General features: G+C 40.7%; 2 protein-coding genes across 2 annotated transcripts in view; both read left to right on the top strand.

Annotated features, from left to right (window-relative positions):
• LOC149153594 (Radical SAM superfamily protein) overlaps positions 1 to 25952 on the top strand; it is a 131030-nt gene that overhangs the window by 91092 nt on the left and 13986 nt on the right. The gene's annotated exons all lie outside the window — the stretch shown is intronic.
• LOC149153595 (uncharacterized) lies at positions 5682 to 6215 on the top strand. Its single transcript, XM_089439330.1, has 2 exons — positions 5682 to 5930; positions 6041 to 6215. The coding sequence occupies exons 1-2, from the start codon at positions 5803 to 5805 to the stop codon at positions 6213 to 6215; spliced, it is 303 nt and encodes a 100-aa protein (XP_089295456.1). The 5' UTR covers positions 5682 to 5802.

Raw genomic sequence — 25952 nt, 5'->3', positions numbered from 1 at the left:
GGACCTAGGCTATGGTGACAGTGGGCCCTTGTCCTACGTGTGCCATTTTTGTAGGTTGTGTTATGCACCAAAAGTGGGTACCCCTTAGGAGAACCTTTCTCCTAATCATCTTCTTCTAGGCGGTAGCCAACAACCCTTGACAACCACGTTGTAGCCGTTGTGATGTGCCACTTTATCTCCGCCACCTACATCAGTTGTATGTTTCCTCACCCATTTCTCAAGAGCACATGTTAGAAGGTGGGAAATCTGACCCAAAAGGTATGTTATTCATTGTGCAATTAGGTGCTTATGCTTGTTTTTCATTTGGGCATTTCGCATGGATTATTGGGTGGCTTGGAAGAAGGAAGGGCTTTGACTGTGGTTTGGTTCCCTCACCTTAAATGGGGCGTTAAGCTTCAATCCTAGTTCTGTGGGATCTCCCCTAATGACCCATGGCTTTAGGAAGGACACTACTTGGGAAATCCAGATTGAGATAGTGTGCTCCTGTTTTCCCATTCCATATTTATCACTTCCCTTCGTACATTACGAGCCCTATACTCCACCTTCCATCTTTGGGTCCACATGACCATGGGTCCACTAGGTTCTAGCACACCCCCTCCCCTTGTCCACATATTTGGGTCGGGCCTTGAACGTTGCCTTGGAGGTTGATGTAGCTAAAAGAAAGTTAAAAGCATATCATGGCCACAAGCAAGAAATGAAAGAAAAAGAAAATTATTAAATTCAAAGGATGGCTGGGACATTAGCATTAGCACATGGGCAAAAGCCATGTATGAGCTCTACCCCTTATCATTATGGCCATCACTTGGTTCTTAGGGCCAATATTTTCCCATCACATCATAAAAGGAACCCTTGCATGTCCCAACCCCTGGTGGGTGATGAACTGCCACATCTTTAAGGGGGTAACCATTGCTAAACATCATACACAACATGCTCTCATTTCCTAGAGCTTCAAGCAGTAATACAAAGAAAATTCATGAAAAAATAAAAGGTAAATAAGAGGGGTGGAAAAACAAAGGAAGAGGTATCTCATGCATCCACAATTGCTTCCTCCTCACATTTGTATGCCCAAAATGTGGACTTCCTCATTGTTGCTACCCGTTTGACCATGAAATTTGGCCTTGAGACCCCTTTTCTGTGAAAATTCCTTGATTGAAATTAACTGGAAATTTATCTCCTAACTGTTCTGCACTTTATTTGTTACTACGAAAAAAATCGATAAACTCACAATTGCAATCTTCATCAAAATAAAATACGTGGTGGAAAATAAACTGGAAGTTGAGAAAATAATGCACAAACACAATAAAATGGACACCAATATTTTTGGACTAATAGTCCCCGGAAAAGCCTCGAAGGGAAAACCGGTGCAACAGATGAGGGTTAATTTTATTATAATGCAACAGTGAAAATCTGAGTACAATAATCTAGATGCCCAATTCGCTATCCTCCGAAAATAATTTGGTAAAAATAATATGGAGAAAATTTCTCCCTCTGTAGCCAAATTCGACCTCCCTCTGCCTTGCTCGTTCTCTCTCCCTGGCAACACAACCTGCCTAGAACTCGCACTACTGGCGTGGGAAATTTGTACTGCCTGCAATTCGACTCCAACTGAACCGTCCAACCTCCCTCTGCCTCTAGAAATGACTCACTTTGCCCTCTAGGTGATCTGCTGGCCTCGAACGACTCAGATGAATCCCTTTCCGACACACGCACTGGGGTTTCTGGTTGCTCGCACTGGCTATTCGGCCTCTTTGCAGAATAATTTCAGCCTCCCTCTTCTTGCTTCTCCGACATTGGAAAAATGTTGGGAAACTCCTCCAGAATTCTCTCTGTTGCTCCTTCAATCAATGATGCTCTCCTTCTCTGGCTTGAACTTACTTCCTTTTTAAATCTCTGTAATTGGATAACTCGATCTGCTAAGGAACTCACTCCCCTCTTGTGTCTCTCTCCATCCCGTTGTCCTGGTCTTATAATCTCTCGTTGGAGCTTCAATGGCCATGATTAAATCCTCATCAATGGCTAAGATCATCTCACACTCGATCCATATGAGTCTCTACAACATTCTTGATCATCCTTAATTAATTCCCATTAATTAACCAATTTTCCTAAGTTAGACTTAGGAGATGATGTTTAATTAATTTAATTAAGGTGTTTCACAAGCTTATATCTCGAAACCTTTTATGGGTTTTAGAGATCTCGTGTTCCTTAATCTCTTAGACACAAATCGAGACTAGAACACCTGTCCGATGCTACCAAAATCTAACACTCCCTCTTAGCAAGGAAGTTGTTCTCTCTCTACTCCAACATCTCTACTCCTCTGTAGCGGGACCACACTGTTGGTGTTTGACATCTGCAACAACTTGTCATTGTCCACGAAGCTACTGGGAATACTCTGATTCATCTGCTAACCCCGAGATGAACCACTTTGCATCTGCACCGCTGCTGACATTGCACTATGCCACCCCGCAATGCTGCTAACACTGCCTGGGTTGCATCTGATCTCATGTTGTTGCTGCTGCAACAACTACTGCAACTGAGAACTGATCTACTGTCCCTGCAACTGGCATCTACCACTGTCCCTCGAGTCTCTGACTACAACCAGTTCTACTCTGTCTACTGAGTATTTGTCTGCACCCAACTGTCTCTGCACCCCTCTAGTATCTGACGACAACTAGCTTTGCCTCTTTCTCTCAAGATCTGACTACACCTGTTGACATTTCGATCCTCTTGTTACTGAATACTGTGGGCCCGCGTAGCCAAGGTAATGATCAAAGAGGAAACACCTGTTTGATGTTGTCCTCTTTGGATCCTGCCCAATCTTTCAACTCTAAAGCCTCACGCTCCTCCATCTCGAGGTATAGTCGCTATCAATGCAAACTGCTTCATCTTGGAGGTCAACTCATCTATCTCTGTCGAAGTTGCGGTCTGCTGCTCCCCCTTCTTGTCCCTTTTCTTGGGACACTGGGTGTTGTAGTGACCAAACTCACCACATCTGAAGCATTTGATCCTCAAAAAATCCTTCTTCTTTTCGCCTCCCTTTGAGCTCTGTCCCTGACTGGGACCCTTCTTCGCCTTTCCCTTATTGGCAAGGGCTACATTGATCCAAAATGGATCTTAAACCCTCTAAAAATGTAAGTCTTCATATCAGTGTTGTGAAAATCGCGATAAAATGAAATAATTGCGATTTTTTCGCTGTTCCGATAATATCGCGATAACTATACGAAATTATCGCCAAATTTTTTTTTGCCGATTTTTATTGAAATTATCGCGATAATTTTGATTTTATTGCGATAAAAACGGAAAAAATCGCGGGGCTTCGCGGCAGCGAGGTTTTATAACGTGTTTTTGGTTTTTTGTTATGAATTCATTTGGACAGTCGCGCGTGGAGGGCAGAGAAGAGCTGGAGACCAAGCTGGAGAGGGTTTTTCGCTGAATCTAAGTGCTTAGAGGAGAAAATCAAGAGGAGACCACCGATTTCTCCATAGAAATCGTATGTGGATTAATTTTTTTTTTTGTTTTCATTGTTTGAAAACATTGTTTTTGTATGTTTTTCATTGTTTTTGGTTGGGTAACTTGGTATGGGCACCATTTTTCTTTTGTTTTCATTGTTTTTAAAGATTTTTTTGTATTTCTTCATTGTTTTTGGTTGGGTAACTTGGTATGACTATGGGAACCAATTCTTTTTTTTTGTTTTCATTGTTTTTAAATATTGTTTATGTATTTTTCATCATTTTTGCCATTTGGTTGGGGAACTTGGGTTTGGAATGGTTGGGTAACTTGTGTTTGAAACTTTGAACTTTGGAATGGTTGTTTTAGGTTGGGTAACTTGGATTTTCAATGTACAATGTTAAAAATTAAAAATTAAAATACTAAATTGTAAATTTGTAACTTGTAATTTTGTAAATGCTAAATTGTAATCCTTATTTAAATTTTCCCATAGGTTCACAACTGCACCAAAACACCATTCAAGAGTCAAGACTTCAAGTTTGCAACTTCAAAGTTCAAAAGCAAACATGCCAAGGAAATTGGATCCTTTCTGGGAATATGGTGTACCTGATTCTCCGAATGATAGACTAAACTTGAGTTGCAAGTTGTGTGGCCACCCTATGTCTAGGGGGGTGTACAGGTTGAAGTTTCACCTTGCAAAAATCCCTGGAAAAAATGTGGGGCCTTTTACAAATACAAATCCTGAACTTATCCAAAGAGCCATGAGAGCATTGGAAGAATTAGAGCAGACTAGAGAGGCCAAAGAAGAACTCAAAAGGCAACTAAAAAGGTCAGCTGAAGGAAGTGGGCCAAGTGGCACTGGTTCTACTGCAGCATCAACCAATCCGGTAGCTGCCACATCATTTTTTGTTCCTCGAACCACACCTGGTTCACAGCCATCTATCAGTTCAATGCTAAAAAGAACTGAGAAAGAACAAGCTGACAAGTTGCTGGCAAAATTTCTCCTCTGGAGTGATATTCCTTTCAGCATTGTAAGGAATAATCCATTTTTCTGACCTACTGTTGATGCTATTGCCAGTGTTGGCCTAGGGTACAAAATCCCTTCTTATCATGATTTCAGAGGCCGAATTCTTCAAAATGAAAAGCGTGACTGCACCCAAAGATTGGAGGAATTTAGGGCATCATGGGCACAAAGAGGATGCACTGTTATGTCAGATGGTTGGACTGACCAAAAGGGGAGAACCCTTATAAACTTGTTGGTTAGTTGTTCCAAGGGGACTATGTTTATCAAATCTGTTGATGCATCTGCACAAATCAAAGATGCAAGAACTTTATGTGATTTGCTGGATGTGTTTATTTTGGAGGTGGGTGAACAACATGTTGTCCAAGTCATAACGGACAATGCAGCAAATTATGTTGCTGCTGGTAGGATGCTTATGGACAGGCATCCTACTTTATTTTGGACACCTTGTGCTGCCCATTGTATTGATTTGATGTTAGAGGACATAGGGAAAATTCCCTTTGTCAAAGATATTGTTGACTCATCAAAAAGCATTACAAAATTTATATATAATCATACATCTGTGCTTAGCTTGATGAGAAGATTCACCAACAACAAAGAGTTGGTGCGCCCCGCCATTACACGATTTGCCACCAGTTTCATATCTCTTCGATCCCTCTTGAATTATATGTGGGATGTGAAGAGAATGTTTCTTTCAGAGGAGTGGCGTGCTTTGCCAATGAGTCACAAACCAGAAGGAGAGGCTGTATGCAGACTAGTTTCATACCAGGGAGACTTCTGGGTGGGAGTGCAGGAGGTGTGCGCCGTTACTGAACCTTTGGTAAAGGTTCTTCGGTTGGTTGATGGTGAGAAGCCTGCAATGGGCTATTTGTATGAGGCCATGGACAGGGCCAAAGAAGCCATTTGGGCCTACTATGATGGTAAGGGAGAGGATGGGTTTCAGAGACAACTCCTCCTATGGGGAGTGATTGATGAGCGATGGAACAACACACTCCATCGTCCCATTCATGCTGCTGGGCTTTTCCTGAACCTTGCATTTTCTTACGCATGTGGGTTTGATTTTGATGCTGAGATCATGGATGGATTCTTATTCTGTGTCCAGAAGATGGTGTGATCTCCAGAACAACGTATAGAGATCTCTAAACAAATTGAGACATATAGGATGGCAGGTGGCACATTTGGCTTTGAGATGGCTGTCACTGATAGGACGATTAAAATGCCAGGTATTTTTTAGTTTGTAACTTTGTTTCAAATTTCATTGTCTCTTCAAATTCCATTTTTTTCTTATGTTTATTTAAAATTTTATTTGTAATTTTGTTGTAGATGCATGGTGGAAAATGTATGGTGGCAGGGTACCCCTTCTGCAAAAGCTTGCCATTCGCATCCTCAGCCAAACATGCAGCTCCTCAGGATGTGAGCGCAACTGGAGTGTATTTGAAAAAATACACAACAAGAAGCGCAACAGGTTAACACTTAAACATTTAAAATATTGCAAATTTCCAAATAAATTTTTGAATTCATTAAACAATATTTTTTTTTATAATTATTAATTATTATTTCATGATCTTTGTACAGGTTGGAGTCCCAGCGACTTAATGACATGGTCTACGTCTACTACAATCTTCGATTGTGGGTGAGGCAACTTGAGAGGACACCTGATGTGGATGCCATCTCATTGGATGGGATTGACACCACTGCTGCATGGAGGGTTGAGGCCGAGAGGCCTCTCATGGAGTCTGCTGATGATTAGTTAGTGCAGGATGTAGTTGAGGGTGAGGAGGAGCAGGAGTTGGAGGAGGAGGAGGAACAGGAGGAGGAGGTGACACCACCTGCCCGGACTACCACTGCCACCAGTAGAGGACGTGGTCTACCTCCTATAGCTCCTACTTCTAGTTCTTCAGCTTCTAGAGCACATCAGACTCTACTGCCATCTCCACCGGCACGGGCACCAGCAGCTACATCTAAAGGGAAAGGGAAAGCTGTGGCATTTTTCCGCAAGAGGGGCAGAGGAAATCAATAGGATTAGACTTTAGTTATTTTCTTCATTTTATTGTATATGACATTATGACATGATGAGATATATTATCATATTTTTTGTTGATATTTTGAGGCTGAGTTGGGACTTAGGAGTCAGGACTTGCTATTCAGGACATGTTTCAATGTTACGCGTGATTTTAGCACTAGAAATGATATTAAACATCTTATATATTAGTTCTTTTATCATATTTATGTGTCAATGTATTTATTTTATGTTGTAGATGGTTTAGATATTAAAAAAATGAAAAAAAATGAAAAAAAATGAACTTTTTTGTACCAAACGATTATTTCCCGATAATTTCCGATAATTTCCCAATAATTCCGATTTTTTCCGATTTTTTCCTTGCGCCAATATTATCCCGATAACGATTAATGCAACATTGCTTCATATATATTAAACTATCAGAAAACAGAGATCGTAGAGGAAAACACTAAGGAATGGTGGAAAACAGAGTGAAGCGGAGCGTAAAGTTTCGTTGCGCAGGAGCCGTCGGATCGGACAGATAAACGGCCCAAATTAAATCGGGATATCGCATCGGGAGAGGTCAGTGGAGTATATCGGAGGCGGCCCTAAGGGAAATGCGACTGCGATCGGAAACTTAACATGGACCGTTGATCGAGCGTGCAAATCAACGACGGAGATTACAGATATCGCAACGCAAATTCCTAAAGGGAGGACTTAACACAGGCGGAAGGCTTTCAACAGACCCGAAGGAGTGTGCACTCTTTAGACTCTAGGTTTTTGAGTGAAATCCCTGTGTAATATCACTGTTTGTTGTGTTATGGCTCTGATTGAGCTCACACCTGTAAACTCTGTTCTTGAAGACATAATATAGAGGTTGACACCGAAAGCTGGACCAGGAGACGTAGCCAGGAAGTTTGGTGAACTCCTTGATTATTTGCTATGTTGATGTGTGTGTTTGTTATGTTTTCTGACTGTTAATTGTCTATATTATTTGCAATCTTTTCGATCTGTTGCACTAAGTAATATAGGCATTTTCCTGCACATGAGTTTGTAATACCTTTTCTTCTGGATTTAGTATCCGTTTATGATCAAGTGGTATCAGAGCTTTCGGTTTGGTTTTGTTAAGGTTAGACGAGCTTGTGCTGGATTTTGAATGTGTTGGCACCTAATCCTTGTGATTGGGTGAATTTATGTAAATAAATAAATTAGAAATATGAACAGTCATCGGGAGATGAACTGAACAGTCTCTCCCTCATGTATATAACAAACACCTACCTGATGGAATAAAACAGTCGAATCATTTTTGCCTTATGGAGTTACTGCCTGGCCTGACATGGTATCAGAGCCAGCTCCTTTTTTTAGCCTTTATGTCTTTGTAACTCCCTAGTCTGCTCCTCTGCTCTCCATATAATTCAGTGACTGAGTGCCTGTGCGCCTTCTCTCTGCCATAACCATTTTTTCTGCGCCCTATTCTCTGACCATTTTTATTCATATTCAACATACGCTGCGCTGCTCACCTTCTGAAATACCTTCTGGACATTGTCAGAGGCGTTGGAGGATTTGACAGTTGTAGGCGTTGGAGGCAGGCAGAAGCGAGCGAACGTTGATTCTGGTGGTTTCATGGAGATGAGGTTTCACAGGTCCTAGGTCTCCCATTGCGCAGCAGAACCACACTCCAGCTACTGTTATGTTTTATGTTTAATACACAGTCTTGGTGTATTACATTGATTACTGCGTGTGGGCGATGATAAGAGCTCTCGGATTTACACTGCTCTGTATTACCTTGAGTTTATTCCATATATCTGTATTACACTACTCGTATTACGTTTATGCTGCCCATATTACATTTACACTGCTCCGACAGTTATTATTGTTTAACGCTGCCCATACATTACATACATTTACGCTGTGGTATTCGCTGTTGGTTCCGTTGCTAGTGCCTCAACAGGTCTCCCTCTGTTGTTGTTGTGTTCGCCTTGTGTACCGATTCCATCAATTCTTCATTATCATTCGCTGAGTACTTACACCCATTACATCTTTCACAAACTAGTTTTGCACTTTGCTGCCACACCAACACCGTTTTCCGAGTCTCAGTTCTGCAACACCGATATATTTGAACGCTGGACGCAGTCACATATAGTTGAACGTTGGACGCAGATACATTTAAACGCTGTCACATGGTAATTGAGTTTTTTTATATAAAGGGGACGTATGCCATATACATATATAATGGTGGATTTATATGAGGTTTATATGGGATTTATATGAGATTTATATGGTGGATTTATATGAAATTTATATGAGATTTATATGAGGTTTATATGAGGTGGATTTATATAATGATGGATTTATATGGGTCACATGGTGGATTTGAAATCTTTTGAGAATGCCCTTTTGAGTACAATTTTACTGTATATTGGCAGAAGTATTTTTTCTATCAGCAAAAGTAATTTTTTTTTACAGAATGCATTCAATCATATCCATGGTGGGAATAGTTCTCACTGGCAAGGAGAACTATCCCGAATGGTCCCGGATGATAAAACACACCCTCATTTTCAATGAGTTGTGGAAAGGAGTGTGTGTCGGAGACGGAGACAATGAACCAGTACAACCTACCTCAGACAAAGAGCTCGTCATTTGGGAAAACAAGAACAACAAAGCTTATGCATTAATCACAACATTTGTAAATGAAGAGGTGAGTCGCCATATTTCGTCATATTCAACTGCCTTTGAAGCCTTACAAAAGCTGAAAGAACTCTATGACTCACATTCTGCACTTGAAGTTGTTCAACTCATGATTAAACTCTTCACTCTTGAATTGCAAAATAATGATCCTCTTGCTCTTGCATCTGAAGTAAAGTCTATAATGCATGATATCAAATCCACTAAGGTTGAATTGGATATTCCTCTTATCGCTTTTCTCAAGGCACTTTATCCTACTTACTCCAATTATCTTGAGTCATCGCAAGCAAATGGAAATCTCAAAGATATAACCTTTGACTCTCTTGTGAAAAAGTTTGCTGAAAGAGAGAAAGCTTTTGGAAAGAAGACATCCCCTGAATCTTTTGAAGAGGCTGTGCCTTGCTCATAAAGAAAAGCATCCTGCTCAAGATTCTACAAGAGGAAGAGGTGGTCGAAGAGGAAGATATTTCAGAGGCAGGGGGGGCAGACATTCTCAAGGAGAAATGGATCACATGGTGCCTCTACATGCAAGCTATCATGGGACAAAATTGAGCAGAAAAGAAACCAACAGAAAGGTAAAACTGATGATACAAACAAAGGTAAAGCACCTGAATCCGCTCACTATGTTGTGGCACAATGTAACATTGGAGTAAATGAAGATTTATTTAATGCTTCACTTGCTTCTTGGAAAAATGATTGGTTGCTTGATTTAGGAGCAACCTGCCACATGATTCATAGAAAGGATTTTTTTAAGGTTTCACTGACAATGTTGATGGAGCAGTATACTTTGCAGATCAATCAAAAATCAAGCCAATAGGGCTTGGCACAATCAGGCTTAAACTGCCTGGTCTTCCAGACTTTCTTCTGCATCATGTTCTATATCTTCCACAGCTCAAGAAAAACTTGTTGTCCTTGGTCCACATCCGCCAGCAAGGTCACTCCATTCATATGTTTGATGGCAAGCTTGAGGTAAGAAAAGAATCTGACCACTCACTTGTCATGAGGGGAATAGAAGAAGAAAGGCTTCTCAAACTGCAAGGAACCTCTGCTCATGCACAACATTTCTCATACAATTCTCATCATGAAGAAGGTACACTTCCATCAAGTTTACTATGGCATGTTAGATTTGGACATTTGAACTATGACAATCTCCGCTTTTGAAGAAAAATGGTGTTGCTGGTTTGCCTACAATTCCTAGGAAACTTAAGCAATGTGATGCTTGCATTCTAGGAAAGCATAGCAAACAGTCCTTTCATGATTCAAATTCAAGAGCGCATAGAAAACTTGAACTCATTCATTCAAATTTGTGTGGACCAATGCCTGTTCCTTCTGCAAATGGAAATAAATATATCATGACATTTATTGATGACTACACCAGAATGTGTTGGGTTTATTTATTGAAGAACAAATCTGATGCTTTTCAAACATTCAAGAATTTTCATAAATGGATTGAAAATGATGCACAATCTCATATTGGGTCTATTTGCACTGATAATGGAAAAGAATACACATCAAATGAATTTGAAAACTATCTTTGCCAACATGGGATCAAACATCAAACAACTGTGCCTTATAATCCCCAACAGAATGGTGTAGTTGAAAGAATGAATAGGACAATCTTAAATATGGTACGACCCATGCTCTTCTTCGAAAATGTAAAGATAATGTTTTGGGCTGATGCTGTTCTATGTGTTGCATATATAAATAATAGATGTCCATCTAATGCTATAAGAAACAAGACTCCATATGAAATGTGGTATGGACATGTACTTTCGGTAAAGCATCTCAGGGTCTTTGGTTCCACCTGTTATGCTTTGATACCAAATGTACATAGAAACAAACTTGGTGCTAGAAGTCGTAAGTGTATCTTCCTGGGATATTCAAACACCTCCAAAGCATACCGCCTCTATGATGAAGTAAATAAGAAATTTGTTGTATCTAGAGATGTAATTTTCCTTGAATCATCCAAAACTGACAATGTTGTTGAGCAGCAACTTGATCGCTTGGATAGATTCGCAAAAGCAAAATCATTTCAAGAATTTGATAATCAGATTCCATATCTTGAAGGGGGGATTCCTATACTAGATCAACATGTGGAATCTTCTTCTGAAGAACACTCTCCCTCGCATGAAACTCCAACAACGGATGATGCTTTAAGTGATGTAATTGATAGAATTGGGAGACTCAATCTTGATTCAGTCCCAACTCAATCAACGGAGCAGCGTGGACCATCTAAGAAAGGTCCCCCAAAGTGGCTGACAAAGACACTTGAAAGTGTTCATCCTGATGAAGTTGGAAAGACAGGAACCAGAAATTCAAATCGGCAAAATGGAGGTGATGTAGATGACTCTAATTCACCTGTTGATATGGATGTTTCTTATGATTGTGAATTGAACTTGTCTACAGATTTTGAACCAACTTCCTTCAAAGAAGCTGCTTCTCATGATGAATGGAAAGAAGCGATGCAAAAGGAGTATGATGCCCTCATAAAGAACGACACTTGGAAGCTGGTTGATCCTCCATTAGGAATCAAACCAATTGGCTGCAAGTGGGTCTACAAGAACAAGTATAAAGCTGATGGCTCACTTGACAAGCACAAAGCTAGGCTTGTGGCAAAAGGTTTTGCACAGAAGGAAGGGGTCGATTATGAGGAGACTTTTGCCCCCACAGCAAAATGGGCTACCATCCGGACACTCTTTGCATTAGCAGCTCAGAACGGTTGGAAAGTCCACCAAATGGACGTAAAAACTGCTTTCTTAAATGGAGATTTAAAAGAGAATGTTTTTATGTCTCAGCCTGAAGGATTTGCTGTGAAAGGACATGAACATAAAGTATGCAAACTTGTGAAGTCCTTGTATGGCCTCAAACAAGCACCGCGAGCCTGGTATGAAAAACTAACTGAGCATCTTCTGAAACTCAATTTCAAACATTTTGATCTTGATGATGCAACTTTATTTGTCAAGAAAGTTGGCAAAACAGTTGTATATCTTGTGGTATATGTAGATGATCTTTTGATGACAGGGAGCAATGAAAGCTACATTGCATCCATAAAGAAGGAATTGGGGAAAAGTTTTGAAATGATTGATTTGGGCTATGTTCATTACTATCTTGGCATTGAAGTAACCCAACATCCAAAGTCCATATTTCTTTCTCAAAAGAAATACATTGGAGATTTGTTGAACAGGTTTGGCATGACAGAGTGCAACCCTCTTACTACTCCAATGGAACAAAACTTAAAGCTCACATCTATTGAAGGAAAAGAATTTGAGGATGCAACAAAGTATAGACAACTTGTAGGAAGTCTCAACTATCTAACTACTACCAGACCAGAGATTTCGTTTGTTGTTGGAATCCTCTCCAGGTTTATGCAAAAGCCTTGTGAGGGACATTGGTCTGCTGCAAAAAGAGTTCTAAGGTACTTGAAGGGAACTCAAGACTTTGGAATCAAATATACACAGGTGGATGACTTCAGCTTGATTGGATACTCTGATTCAGACTTCGATGGAGACAAAGAAACTAGGGTATCAACTTCAGAATATGCTATGAGTCTTGGATCAGGAGCTATCTCCTGGAGATCACGCAAATAATCAGTTCCAGCAGATTCCACAACAGAAGTAGAATACGTGGCAGCAGTTGAAGCAACAAAAGAAATTGTGTGGCTCAGGAAAATTCTTGAAGATTTGCAGGTAAAACAAGTACAATAAACTCCACTCATGATTGACAATACCTCTGCAATAAAGTTGGCCAAGAACCCAAAATTCCATGATCAAACGAAGCACATCAATACTAAATATCATCTAATTCGACATCATGTTGAGGCCAAAACAATCCATCTCCATCATTGTTCCACAAATGAGCAAATTGCAGACATCTTCACCAAAGCGCTTGGAAGAGAAAAGCTTGAACGATTCAGAATGATGCTTGGACTCACCAACATCCCTTCAGATTAAGGGGGGGAATGTTGACACCTAATCCTTGTGATTGGGTGAATTTATGTAAATAAATAAATTAGAAATATGAACAGTCATCGGGAGATGAACTGAACAGTCTCTCCCTCATGTATATAACAAACACCTACCTGATGGAATAAAACAGTCGAATCATTTTTGCCTAATGGAGTTATTGCCTGGCCTGACAGAATGCTAACTAGATTAAAGCTCAGACTAGGAGAAGGAGAACTTGTTGAGGCTAATCCAGAGATTGGAAGAGTCTTTTCTCAGAGGAGAATGGCAGAAGAAGCTCCATTGGGATCAGAATCTCAATTTATAGAAAGTTTTAAGACACTCCAAGCCATGGTGGAAGAGATGTATCTGGAGTTTAAGAAGGGTCGAGGTGAAAGCACTGCAACACCCAAACCAGACAAAGGAGCAGAGGAACCTTTTCTAGTTGCCCCTCCAGAAGGCAAAAGGAAAGGGGAAATGCCTCCTCCACCATCTCCTCCATCATCACCTTCGTCATCCTCATCATCTTCTTCGCATAACACTAGCTCTTCTAAGAAGAAGAAGAAAACTTCCTTAATCAAATTAGATGTGAAGTTTGATTTGCCAATTTATGATGGAGAACTCAATGTAGAAAAGCTAGATAATTGGATAAGACAAATTGATGTATATTGCAGGGTACAGAGCATTGATTCAGAAAGGAAGAAGATTCAGTTGGCTAGCCTTCGACTTGGAGGAACTGCACTAGTATGGTGGGAAGGCAAGACATAAGCTGATCTGCAAAAACATGGTAAAATCATTTCTACCTGGAATGAATTTGTTTCTGCCATCAAAAATCAATTCTATCCTTTAGCTTACATGTAGCAGGCAATGATGAGTTGGCAAACTCTTCGTCAATTGAAGGGTCAAAGTGTACAGAGTTATACTCAGGAATTCAGGAAAAGAGCTTTAACTCTAAGTATATCATTAGATTCACCTGAGATTTTATTGAAGTATATAGGTGGTCTTCATAGATATTTAAAGCATATTATTCTTATGTTTAATCCCACTAGCTTAGATGATGTATCAGTTCAAGCCACACATCTAGAAGCTAGAGGTACGAATGTAAACCCAGAGGTTGGGAAATCATCTAAATATTCTATAAGCAAGAATAAGGAAAAGAAGAAACCGAAATGGAAGGAGAGGAAAGAAAACACCATAAAGAAGGATAAACCTTCATGCACTCATTGTCAGAAAGGAGGACACGATGAGGCACACTGTTGGTCTTTGCATCCAGAACGGAAACCTAAGATGTTTGGTGGAAATGAGAGAAAGAATGCTGCTGCTATTCAGCAGGACTTGGGATCAGATTCAGGCGATGAAACAACAGTTACAACCACAGGTATTAAAGGTAAATATTCTGAAGCATCCACAAGTAATTCTTCACAATCTGTTGATAATGAAAATAATGAGAGAGAAAGAAATGAGTTTTTTCATATTAGAGTAATTTCCAAGCACAATAAGATTGATACTTTATTTGATAGTGGATCACAAGTAAATTTGATTTCTGAAACAATTGTAAAGAAGTTGGGATTACAAACAAAACCTCATGAGAAGCCATATCCATTAGGTTGGGTGTGTGATAAAACAAAGCTACGAGTAACGAGACAATGTAAACTTAGGTTTGCTATTGGATCAACATTTGTAGATGAGGTTGAGTTAGATATAGTTCCATTAGATATATGTGGTATTGTTTTGGAAGTCCATACTTGTATCATAGGAAAGCTATTTTCTATAGAGCTGAGGATATGTATAAACTCACTAAAAATAGAATAGAATACATTGTAAGAGCTCATAAACTCAAAGGTAACTATTCTCTCATAAACTCAAGGCAGATGAAAAGAATTGTGAATTCAAGTAAGCAATTTTTACTAATGGTTGTAAAGGCAAAGGATCCTGAAAAATCCAATGCATTTGAAGGCTGTGATTCTAAATAGAAAGCTGATTTAGTTAAAGTTGTTTCAGAGTATGATGTTCTATTTCAAGAACCTAAAGGTTTGCCACCCAAGCGAGAAATAGTACATGATATTTATTTACAGCAAGATGCTCCATTACCTAACATTGGAATGTACAGGCTATCAGCTTTAGAGAATGCAGAGATAAAGAAGCAGGTAAAGGAGTTGCTCGATAAAGGGTTTATACAACCAAGCACATCACCATGTGGATCTCCAATCGTGTTGGTGAGAAAGAAAGATGGTTCGTGGAGAATGTGCATTGTTTATAGAGCACTAAATAAAATAACAATCAAGGATCGTTATCCTTTTCCTCGTATTGATGATTTATTAGATCAATTGAAAGAAGCCGTTTACTTTTCTAAGTTAGACTTGCGAAGTGGTTATCATCAAGTCAGAGTTGCAGAACAGGATGCATGGAAGACTGCTTTCAAGACAAAGCAAGGACTTTATGAATGGTTGGTTATGCCTTTTGGCTTAACTAATGCTCCTGCTACATTTATGAGAGTTATGAATGATGTATTCAGACCAATTATTGATGACTTTGTAATTGTTTATTTAGATGACATTCTTGTTTTTAGTAAGACATGGGAAGACCATGTAAAGCATGTGAAGCAGACTTTAGATGTTTTAAAAAGAGAAAATCTCTATGTAAAACTGTCAAAATGTGAATTTGGCAGAACATCTTTAAATTATTTGGGTTATATTGTAGGGGGTGGTGAATTGAAGATAGATCCCTCTAAGGTTGAAGTCATTGTGAACTGGCCTAAACCCAAATCTGTTATAGAGGTTAGGAGTTTCCTAGGGGCAGCACAATACTAGAGAAAGTTTATTACTAACTTTTCTTTGATTGCAGCTCCATTACATGCTTTAACAGGATTGAAACAGGTGTTTAAGTGGGGAGGCAAACAACAGAAAGCCTTCGACACCTTAAAGAAAAAAATCAGTACAACACCAATACTAGCACTGCCAGATCTTCAACATCCATTTGAGATTGAGATAGATGCCAGTGACTATGCCATGGGGGCAGTGTTGATGCAACACGGAAAACCCATATGCTATCATTCTGAGACATTTACTTCTGCAGTAGTTAATTATCCCACATATGATAAAGAATTGTATGCATTAGTACAAAGTGTGAAAAAGTGGAAACAATTCCTAATGGGTAAAGAAACAATCATACATACAGATCATCAACCACTTCAATATTTGCACTCACAAACTAAATTGCAGCAATCAAGACATTATAGGTGGATGGGTTTTCTAGAACAATTTCATCTTGTCATCAGATATAAGAAGGGCATACACAATAAGGTTGCAGACATGTTATCAAGACCAATCTTAAATGCATCTACTATACTTAAGCATAACTCAGTAATGCATGAAAGTTACAATGAACAATATGCTCAAGATGTAGATTTTAAAGATGTATATGCAACTTTAAGTCATGGCAAGCCAGTAGAAGAATTGGATTATTATGTAAAGGACCAACTCTTATATCATTTGGGAAAGTTATGCATTCCACAAACTGAAAGAGTTAACATAATCCGAGAAGCACATACTTCTCTCATATCAGGTCATTTTGGTGTAAGTAAAACAGTTGCACAATTGCAAAGGTTCTGTTATTGGCCAAGAATGCATGACACAGTTTCTAGATATATCAAAGAATGTACAATGTGTGCTACAAGTAAGCCCAATAATAGGAAATTAGGCTTGTACACTCCACTTCCAATTCTTTCTCGTCCTTGGGAAAGTGTTTCCATGGATTTTGTTGGGGGATTGCCAAAATCTAGGAAAGGTCATGATTATTTGTATGTTGTTGTGGATAGGTTTAGTAAAATGTGTATTTTGGTACCATGTAACAAGCAGGTTACAACTGAACAAACAACAAATTTGTTCTTTCAGAATGTATGGGTTCATTTTGGGTTACCCACTTTTATTGTATCTGATCGAGTTTCTCGATTTGTTGGGAAGTTTTGGTCAAATCTATGGGAGTTAATGGACACTAGATTGAAGAAAAGCACAACATTTCATCTACAAACAGATGGTCAGACAGAAGTGGTCAACAGGATAGTGATCCAGTTGCTCAGAGGTTATTGCAGCGAGCATCCCAAGCTTTGGGATGAGCATTTGTGTTATGTGCAACATCCTTACAACTGCGCCAAGCACTCTTCTACTTAGAGATCTCCTTTTGAGACTTGTTTTGGTTTTATACCAAAGTCTTCCTTGGATATTCTCTTTGGTAAAGACATAGCAATTGATGGACACAGTGATGTGGACAAAGCAACCAAGTTCATTGAACAAATCCAGGAAATTCACCAGGCAGTTCAGGAACAACTGGAAAGAAGTCAAGCCAAGTACAAGGCAAGACATGACAATCATCGAGCTGAACATGGTTTTCAAGTTGGTGATCAAGTCTGGTTGTACATCAACAAAGACAGAATGCAAGGTGAAGGTAAGAAGCTAAAACCAATAGGGTATGGACCTTTCAAGATACTTGATAAAATTGGTGAAAATGCTTTTCGCCTTGATTTACCAGCTTATATGCAGATCTATTCAGTTGTTAATGTAGAAAACTTGAGATTGTATGAACCTTCATTGATTGAAGATCCTGAAGAGAAAAGTTAGTTGCCTTCTATTGGGGATTTGTTGCCTAAGTATCTCAATGAGTTACAGGAGGACACAGTTCTGGGCAGGAAGGTAAGAACTACGCGTCAAAGGGATGTTGGGTACCTGAGAGTGGGACTCAAAGGTTCAAATCCAAGCAAAGCACAATGGATAGAAGTTAGATAGGTGAAGGAGCAGTATCCTCACTTGCTCGAATGCTAAAACCAACTTTTGGTGGTCCAAAAGCTTTTCAGTGGGAAGGCGTGATCCAAAATGGATCTTAAACCCTCTAAAAATGTAAGTCTTCATATATATTAAACTATCAGAAAACAGAGATCGCAGAGGAAAACACTAAGGAATGGCGGAAAACAGAGTGAAGCGGAGCGTAAAGTCTCGTTGCACAGGAGCCGTTGGATCGGACAGATCAACGACCTAGATTAAATCGGGATATCGCATCGGGAGAGGCCAGTGGAGTATATCGGAGGTGGCCCTAAGGGAAATGCGACTGCGATCAGCGACTTAACATGGACCGTTGATCGAGCGCGCAGATCAACGACAGAGATTACAGATATCGCATCGTAGATTCCTAAAGGGAGGACTTAACACAGGCAGAAGGCTTTCAGCGGACCCGAAGGAGTTATGAATTAAACAACGAAGGATTTGAGTTCCATGGTAAACGGTAATTCGGGCAGGCTACAGGCGGTAAGTGGTATTGGAAGGGCTTCACCCGATTCCATACACTGGCCGACACGTAGCATGGTGCAGGAGAGAGAAAACCACTCATTTCGGGTGGGTTTTCCCCGTGCAAGTGGGCCACCCGAAATGGCCGTCAGCCGTTGGATTAGCGATCACGGATCAGACGGTGAAGAAGGCACGAGCTGGTTGGATGATCGGGTTGGATGCGAACCGTCGGATTGAAGGCAGATCAACAGTGTGGAATACAAAGGGATTATGACCCGTAGCCAATGCGACTTGCGATTGCGATCAAGGTGGACCCGAGAGGATTATAGGGCGGACTTTATATCGTTTGAAGTCCGGCTTTGGCGTTTCGGTCGGATTTTCCACTGTTTCAGTGTATTTCCGTGTATTCCCTGTGTAAACGGAAAAGTGTGTTCTCAGGGATTTTCACCCGCGCCTGGTCCTTCCGTTTGTAAATAGGTGGCCTCAATGCCTTAAGCGTTTTTGCAATGATTGTTTAAACGCTCAGCAGGGAGATGAAGGGACAACATCGGGAGCCAGAGAGCCCAAGAAGGGGATTGAACTGACAGCGCCGATAGGCTTAAAAGCCATTCAATGGCAGCACAAAGAGGAGGAGGTTAGAGACAGAGGGGAGACAGAGAGTTAGAGAAAACGCACAGCTACGAACAGTTGATCAAAGGCACTAAGAGGGAGAGTCTGTGCACTCTTTAGACTCGAGGTTTTTGAGTGAAATCCCTGTGTAATATCACTTTTGTTGTGTTATGGCTCTGATTGAGCTCACACCTGTAAACTCTGTTCTTGAAGACATAATATAGAGGTCGACACTGAAAGCTGGACCAGGAGACGTAGCCAGGAAGTCTGGTGAACTCCTTGATTATTTGCTGTGTTGATGTGTGTGTCTGTTATGTTTTCTCACTGTTAATTGTCTATATTATTTGCAATCTTTTCGATCCGTTGCACTAAGTAATATAGGCATTTTCCCGCACATGAGTCTGTAATACCTTTTCTTCTTGATTTAGTATCTGTTTCAGATCATACATTCTCCTCCTCCTTCTCAACCTTCGGCCCTTTGCTACTGCTTTCAGTAGTGCCCTGGACAAGATTGAGCCTTAGCTCCTCCTGTGTGAAATCACTCCAATGACGTTCCCAATCTGGCAATTTGTCTTGTCCAATAATCCATTGGACAAACGTTTCCCATTTTCTAGTAAACCCATTCAGAGCAATTCGCACAAGTTCACTATTCCCTGGTTTCTCTCCTATAACTGCTAGCTCATCTCGAACATTCTGAATTTTGCTAAGGTAGGGAGTTACGCCTTCACTCTTTTGCATCTTTATGGTCCTCAACTTCTCCTTGAGAATCATCTTATGATTCTCAGATGGATCCCAGTATAGCTTCACAACGACTTCCCACATTTCCCTTCTTATATTCTTCTCAGCAATATGTGGGACAATATGATCCCTAACCTCGTCTAGGACCATCCTCTTTGCTTTGGCCATATCCTTCTTATAGTCATGAAACTTGATAGGATCTGCCGATTCAGCTATTGCTGCTCACGAACTCTTTCAGGCCATGCTCATCGAAAAGGAATTGCATCCTAGCCTTCCAGACACCAAAGTTTGAGGCTCCGTCAAGTCTATCCTAATCTCTGGGGCCTGCTACGACCATCTCCGCGAAACTCAAATAATTGGAGGCCAAAAATGGAAATCTCCTCTTCCCTGCTTGGCCTTACTTCTGCTACTCACACTACCTTAGGAATGCGCAGATCTGGCACTGCTTGCCTTTGGAAATCCTTCTCCGGCTCTTGCACTACTTGCTATACCTCAACTGGGCAACTTGCTCAACCTTCTTGAAGTCCTTCTGGAATCTGGTATGTTGATTTTTGGTAGCATCGGATGTGCTCTAGCCTTGAAATTTAGAGGAGAAGCTAAGGCAAATGAGATCTCCAAGACCCAGAAATCGTTTTAAGAAATTCCACCTGAATGAGGAGTTATTAAAATAATTAATATTTTTTAATGGGTTCCTAAGTCTAAACTTAGGAAAATAAAAATATTAATGGGTATTAATAAAGATAAGGGTGAGAAGCTTTTAAGAGACGAGGATCAAGTCTGTTTTAATCTTAGCCGTTGATTAGGGACTTAATCTCAGCCATTGATTCGTCAACATGAAAAGTATAAGAGAAGACTTGAGGATCATTTGGAGATACACCGGCAGATACTCAGTATCTCAAGGAAAATCGATTCTCAAGTAGAGGAGATTGATTTCAGAGGGAGAGTTGCAGGGTGGAGGAAGAGGAGGGCATCAACAACAGGCAGTAACTGAGGAGGAGGTGACGTAGGGACAGTGAAGATAATGCAAAGAGAGACACAGTCCAGAGGAGAGACGCAGAGCTTATGCAGGCTGGCGCAGAGGGACGCACAGCCACTCAGAGCCACGTTGGGTCTATCAGAGTGACGCAGAAGTTGGAGCAGGGTCTCCAAAGTGTTAGAAGGTCTCAGAGGGGAAGTCTCGGATGTTTTCTTTCAATTTCTCTGTAAAATCATTCCTTGTAAAAGCAATTGCTGTTGAAGATTAATAAAGCCCTCATCTGCTCCACCGGTTTTCCCACATTGGGTTTTTTCGGGGACATTTGTCCAAAAATAACTGTGTTGATGTGATTGGCCCTTGTGCATGTATTTTCTTCTCTGGGTAATTGTGTGATAACTGCAGTAGAATTTATTTTAATATTTGCTGAAGGGATTTCGTAAATAACTTATTGTGAATAATAAGTAGGTGAAATAAATCAGCTGCTGTAGTAGTAAAGTTTCAGTTTAGAAATTTTCACATGGTATCAAAGGAGAGATCCGGCAACAGGAAAGGAAAATCGATTATGGGTGAAGAGCATGATCCAGAGGCATTCACTCAAGGGGACTTGCGCAGATTTCCAGAAGAATGCATAAGGGACATAAATTATGATTATTCTATGTTAGCTTCCAGATTGGAAGAAGAAGTTGCTTGCTTAGCAAGCTCTGCCTCCTCAGAGGTTTGGTATATAGACAGTGGAGCTTCCTGGCATATGACAGGAATTTGAGAATATTTTTCAGATTATCAGGAAGAAAGAATGAATTTTCAGATCACCATGGGGAATAACGCAAAGTGTGCTCCAGTAGGAAGAGGTACTATAGTTTTCAAACCGAAGCAAGAGAGAGACTTCGGGCAACCAATGTGCTGCATGTTCTAGGATTGGGGATGAACTTACTTTCCGTATCTCAACTTCAAAACAAGGGCTATGACGTTTTCTTCATTAAGGAGAAAGTATATGTCAAACACCCGAGTTGGAAAAAGAAGGCTCAGATTGGAATCAGAAGTAATAGGTTGTATAGATTGCAGCTAGAATCACCAATGGCACTGATAGGCAGTAATGGAGACAAAGATTTGAATGAGCTATGGCATAGGAGGATGGGACACTTACACCATGGGGCTCTGAGAATTCTCAGGAAAACAGTATCAAGAGTTCCATAACTAAGTACTGAACAGGATGATGTATGCAAAGGGTGTGCTCTAGGCAAGTATGCCAAAGCAACGTTTTCCAGAAGTAACAATAGGGCTAAGAGTGTGCTAGGATTGATACACTTAGACATCTGTGGACCGATGTCCACAAAATCCCATAGTGGTGCCGAATATTTCATCACCTTCATCGATGACCATTCAATGAAGACTTGGATCTACTTTCTGAAAACCAAGGATGAGGTTTTCGGTCGATTCAAAGAGTTCAAGGCTCTAGTGGAGAATCTGACAGGAAAGAAGATAAAAGTGTTGCGCTCAGACAATGGTGGAGAGTATGTTGACAAGGAATTCACCGATTTTTGCGCTAAGGAAGGCATCAGAAGAGAGTGGACAACTCTCTACAATCCGGAGCAGAATGGAGTAGCAGAAAGGAAAAATAGGACTATTGTGGAAGCAGCTAGGGCAATGCTGTATGATCAGGATATGCCTAAATTCCTGTGGGCAGAAGCATGCAGTGCCACAGTTTCTGTCCAGAACAGGACTCCTCACAGGGCATTGGGCAAAATCACTCCGAAGAAGGTCTTCACTAGGAAGACACCTGAAGTCAGTCATTTCAGGATATTTGGGAGCATAGCGTATTGCCGTGTACCCGAAGAGAAGAGAAAGAAATTAGATCAAACTGTTGAGAAAGTATATCTTATGGGATATAGGAGAAAGTATATCTTGTGGGATATAGCAAGAATGCTAAGGCATCTAGAGTCTATCTTCTAGGGAGTAGGAAGGTAGTAGTTCGGCGAGATGTAAAGTTCATGGAGGATAGAGCTTTCAGGAAATCCATGCCTTCCGAGGAGTAGTTGAAAGACAAGCCATTGGTCAAACCACTTCAACTAGCGAAAACCAGTACCAGAAATTCTCCTGAAGACAAAGCTTCAGAATAGGAGGAATCTCTGGAAGAGGAAGAGCTGATAGATGTGCCTACTACTAGTGGAAGAACGAGCCAAGAACTCTCACAGATTCTACGGGATGCAGAAGACTTCATTGGTACACCCAGGAATAGTAAAAGGGAGTGAAGATAGCCAGACAGATGTCAGATACCAAGCCTTAGTAGCTCAGGTTGGGGAACCTTCTAGTTTTTAGGAGGTTGTTCAACATCAAGTATGGGTGGATGCTATGGTGGAGTACAACTCTATAATGGTCAATGACGTCTGGGAAGTGGTACCTAGGCCTTAGGACAGATCAGTGGTAGGTTCAAGATGGATCTACAAGGTCAAATATGCTACAGACGGCAGTGTGGAGAAACACAAAGTCAGGTTTGTGGCTAAGGGGTATGCTCAGAGGGAAGGGATAGACTAAGAAGAAACCTTCGCCCCAGTAGCCAGGTATACTTCTATTAGAACTGTGATATCTCTTGCAGCACAGATGGGGTGAGAGATTCATCAGATGGATGTCAAGACGACATTCTTGAACAGGGTAATAGAAGAGGAAGTATACATTGAACAACCAGAAGGTTTTGAGACACATGAGAAGAAATCTCATGTATGCAGATTAAAGAAAGCCTTGTATGGGCTTAAACAAGCACCTAGGGCATGGTATGGTTGAATTGATGGCTACTTGCAGAAGATGGGGTTTGTCAAGGGTGACACAAACCCTAATATCTACTATCTGGTCGTAGGGAATGAGCCTCTAATACTAGTGTTATATGTGGATGATCTCTTCTTGACATGATCATCCAGGCTCATCAAAGACTGCAACAACCTAGCCACAAAATTCGACATGAAGGATTTGTGATAGATGCATTATTTCCTGGGGTTGGAAGTTTGGCAGCAGAAGGGTGAGATCTTCCTGGGACAAGGGAGATATGCTACAGAAATCTTGAAGAGATTCAGGATGCAGGACTCTAGACCTATGGCTACTCCAATGATCACCAACTAGAAGAAGATTGATGCATCGGAAGATAAAGACGTTGATCCCACCTTGTACAGGCAACTTATAGGGTTCTTGATGTATTTGGTTAATACCAGGCCAGACATTTGTTACGCTGTCAACAGCCTCAGTCAATTCATGGTGGAACCTAAGAGGGCGCACTAGGCAGCAACCAAACATGTTCTCAAGTATATACAAGGAATAGTCGAGCATGGACTATTGTACACCAGAGGCAATGACATCAAGCTGAGTGGGTTCACTGACGCAGATTGGGCTGGAAGTTCAGTAGATCGGAAAAGTACAACTGGGTACTGTTTCAACATTGGATTAGGAATGATCTCCTAGTGCAGTAGGAAACATAAATCTGTGGCTCTGAGCTCAGCTGAAGCAGAATATATGGCAGCTAGCACAACTTCGTGTGAAGCCATATGGCTTAGGAAATTGCTTGTGAATCTATTCAGGAGAAGGATGGAAGCGACTAGGATCATGTGTGATAATTAGAGTTGCATCAAGCTCTCTGAGAATCCAGTATTTCATGATTCGTCAAAGCACATTGATATCAAGTGGCACTTTGTCAGTGACTGTGTCCAACGAGGGGCAGTACAATTGAGGTACACTCCTACAGGAGAACAGGTGGTAGACATCCTCACCAAGGCTCTAGGAAGAACAAAGTTTGTTTATTTCAGGGAGAAGATGGGGATGGTAAAGAATCCATTTCAGTAGAAGAAATGGAAGTGTCAGAAGTTGCAGTGCCACAGTTAGCAGTAGTAGTGCTATGGGCAGCATGATGCGGCATGTTGAGAGGGAGCTACAGTACAGGGGCAACAGTGGCAGTGGCAGTGTCATGGGCAACAATGGCAATGGGATTGTCATGGGCAACAATGGCAGTGGTAGTGTCATGGGTAGAAGTGGCAGTGTCATGGGTAGGGGATGTGAGGCAGTAGGCCAAGCATCAACACAAATACCAATGCGGAAGATTAATGTGATGTTTCTACAGTGAAACATTTCTAGAGCACATTCCTTGCTAAGAGGGAGTGTTGATTTTTGGTAGCATCGAATGTGCTCTAGCCTTGAGATTTGGAGAGGCTAAGGCACATGAGATCTCCAAGACCCAAAAATTATTTTAAGAAATTCCACCTGGATGAGGAGTTATTAAAATAATTAATATTTTTTAATGGGTTCCTAAGTCTAAACTTAGGAAAATAAAAATATTAATGGGTATTAATAAAGATAAGGGTGAGAAGCTTCTAAGAGACGAGGATCAAGTTTGTTTTAATCTTAGCTGTTGATTAGGGACTTAATCTTGGCCGTTGATTTGTCAATGGAAAAGTATAAGAGAAGACTTGAGGATCATTTGGAGATACACTGGCAGATACTCAGTATCTCAAGGAAAATTGGTTCTCAAGTTAGAGGAGATCTATTTCAGAGGGAGAGTTGCAGGGTGGAGGAAGAGGAGGGCATCAGTAGCAGGTAGTAACTGAGGAGGAGATGACGTAGGGACAGTGAAGACAGCGTAGAGAGAGAGACGCAGTCCAGAGGAGAGACGCAAAGCTTACGCAGGCTGACGCATAGGGATGCAAAGCCACTCAGAGCCACACTGGGTCTATCAGAGTGACGCAGGGGTGACACAGAAGTGGGAGCAAAGTCTCCAAAGTGTCAGAAGGTCTCAGAGGGAAAGTCTCAGGTGTTTTCTTTCAGTTTCTCTCTAAAATCATTCCTTGTAAAAGCAATTGCTGCTGAAGATTAATAAAGCCCTCATTTGCTGCATCGATTTTCCCACATTGGGTTTTTCCGAGGACATTTGTCCAAAAATAACTGTGTTGATGTGATCGTCTCTTGTGCATTAATTTTTTTAGTTGGGTAATTGTGTGATAACTGCAGTAGAATTTATTTTAATATTTGCTGAAGGGATTTCGTAATAACTTATTGTGAATAATAAGTAGGTGAAATAAATCAGTTGCTACAGTAGTAGAATTTCAGTTTAGAAATTTTCACATGGTACATGACCTGCTGCTCTTGAAGCTCACATTGGCTGACTAACATAATTGTTACGACCTATTGCAATTGGAAATTTCAGATCTCCTCCTGGAAACTGGATATGGAAACCCTTCTTGAGAAATTCTAGAAATTTCTCTTCAGTGTGCTTTTCTCTTTCTGTCCC

Source organism: Pinus tabuliformis, chromosome 9 (assembly GCF_031772625.1).
Source record: "Pinus tabuliformis cultivar Carrire ecotype Pingquan chromosome 9, CPIR1, whole genome shotgun sequence".
Lineage (NCBI taxonomy): Eukaryota > Viridiplantae > Streptophyta > Pinopsida > Pinales > Pinaceae > Pinus > Pinus tabuliformis.
The sequence above is the reverse complement of the archived record's forward strand: the minus strand, read 5'-3'. Positions and strand labels throughout refer to the sequence as shown.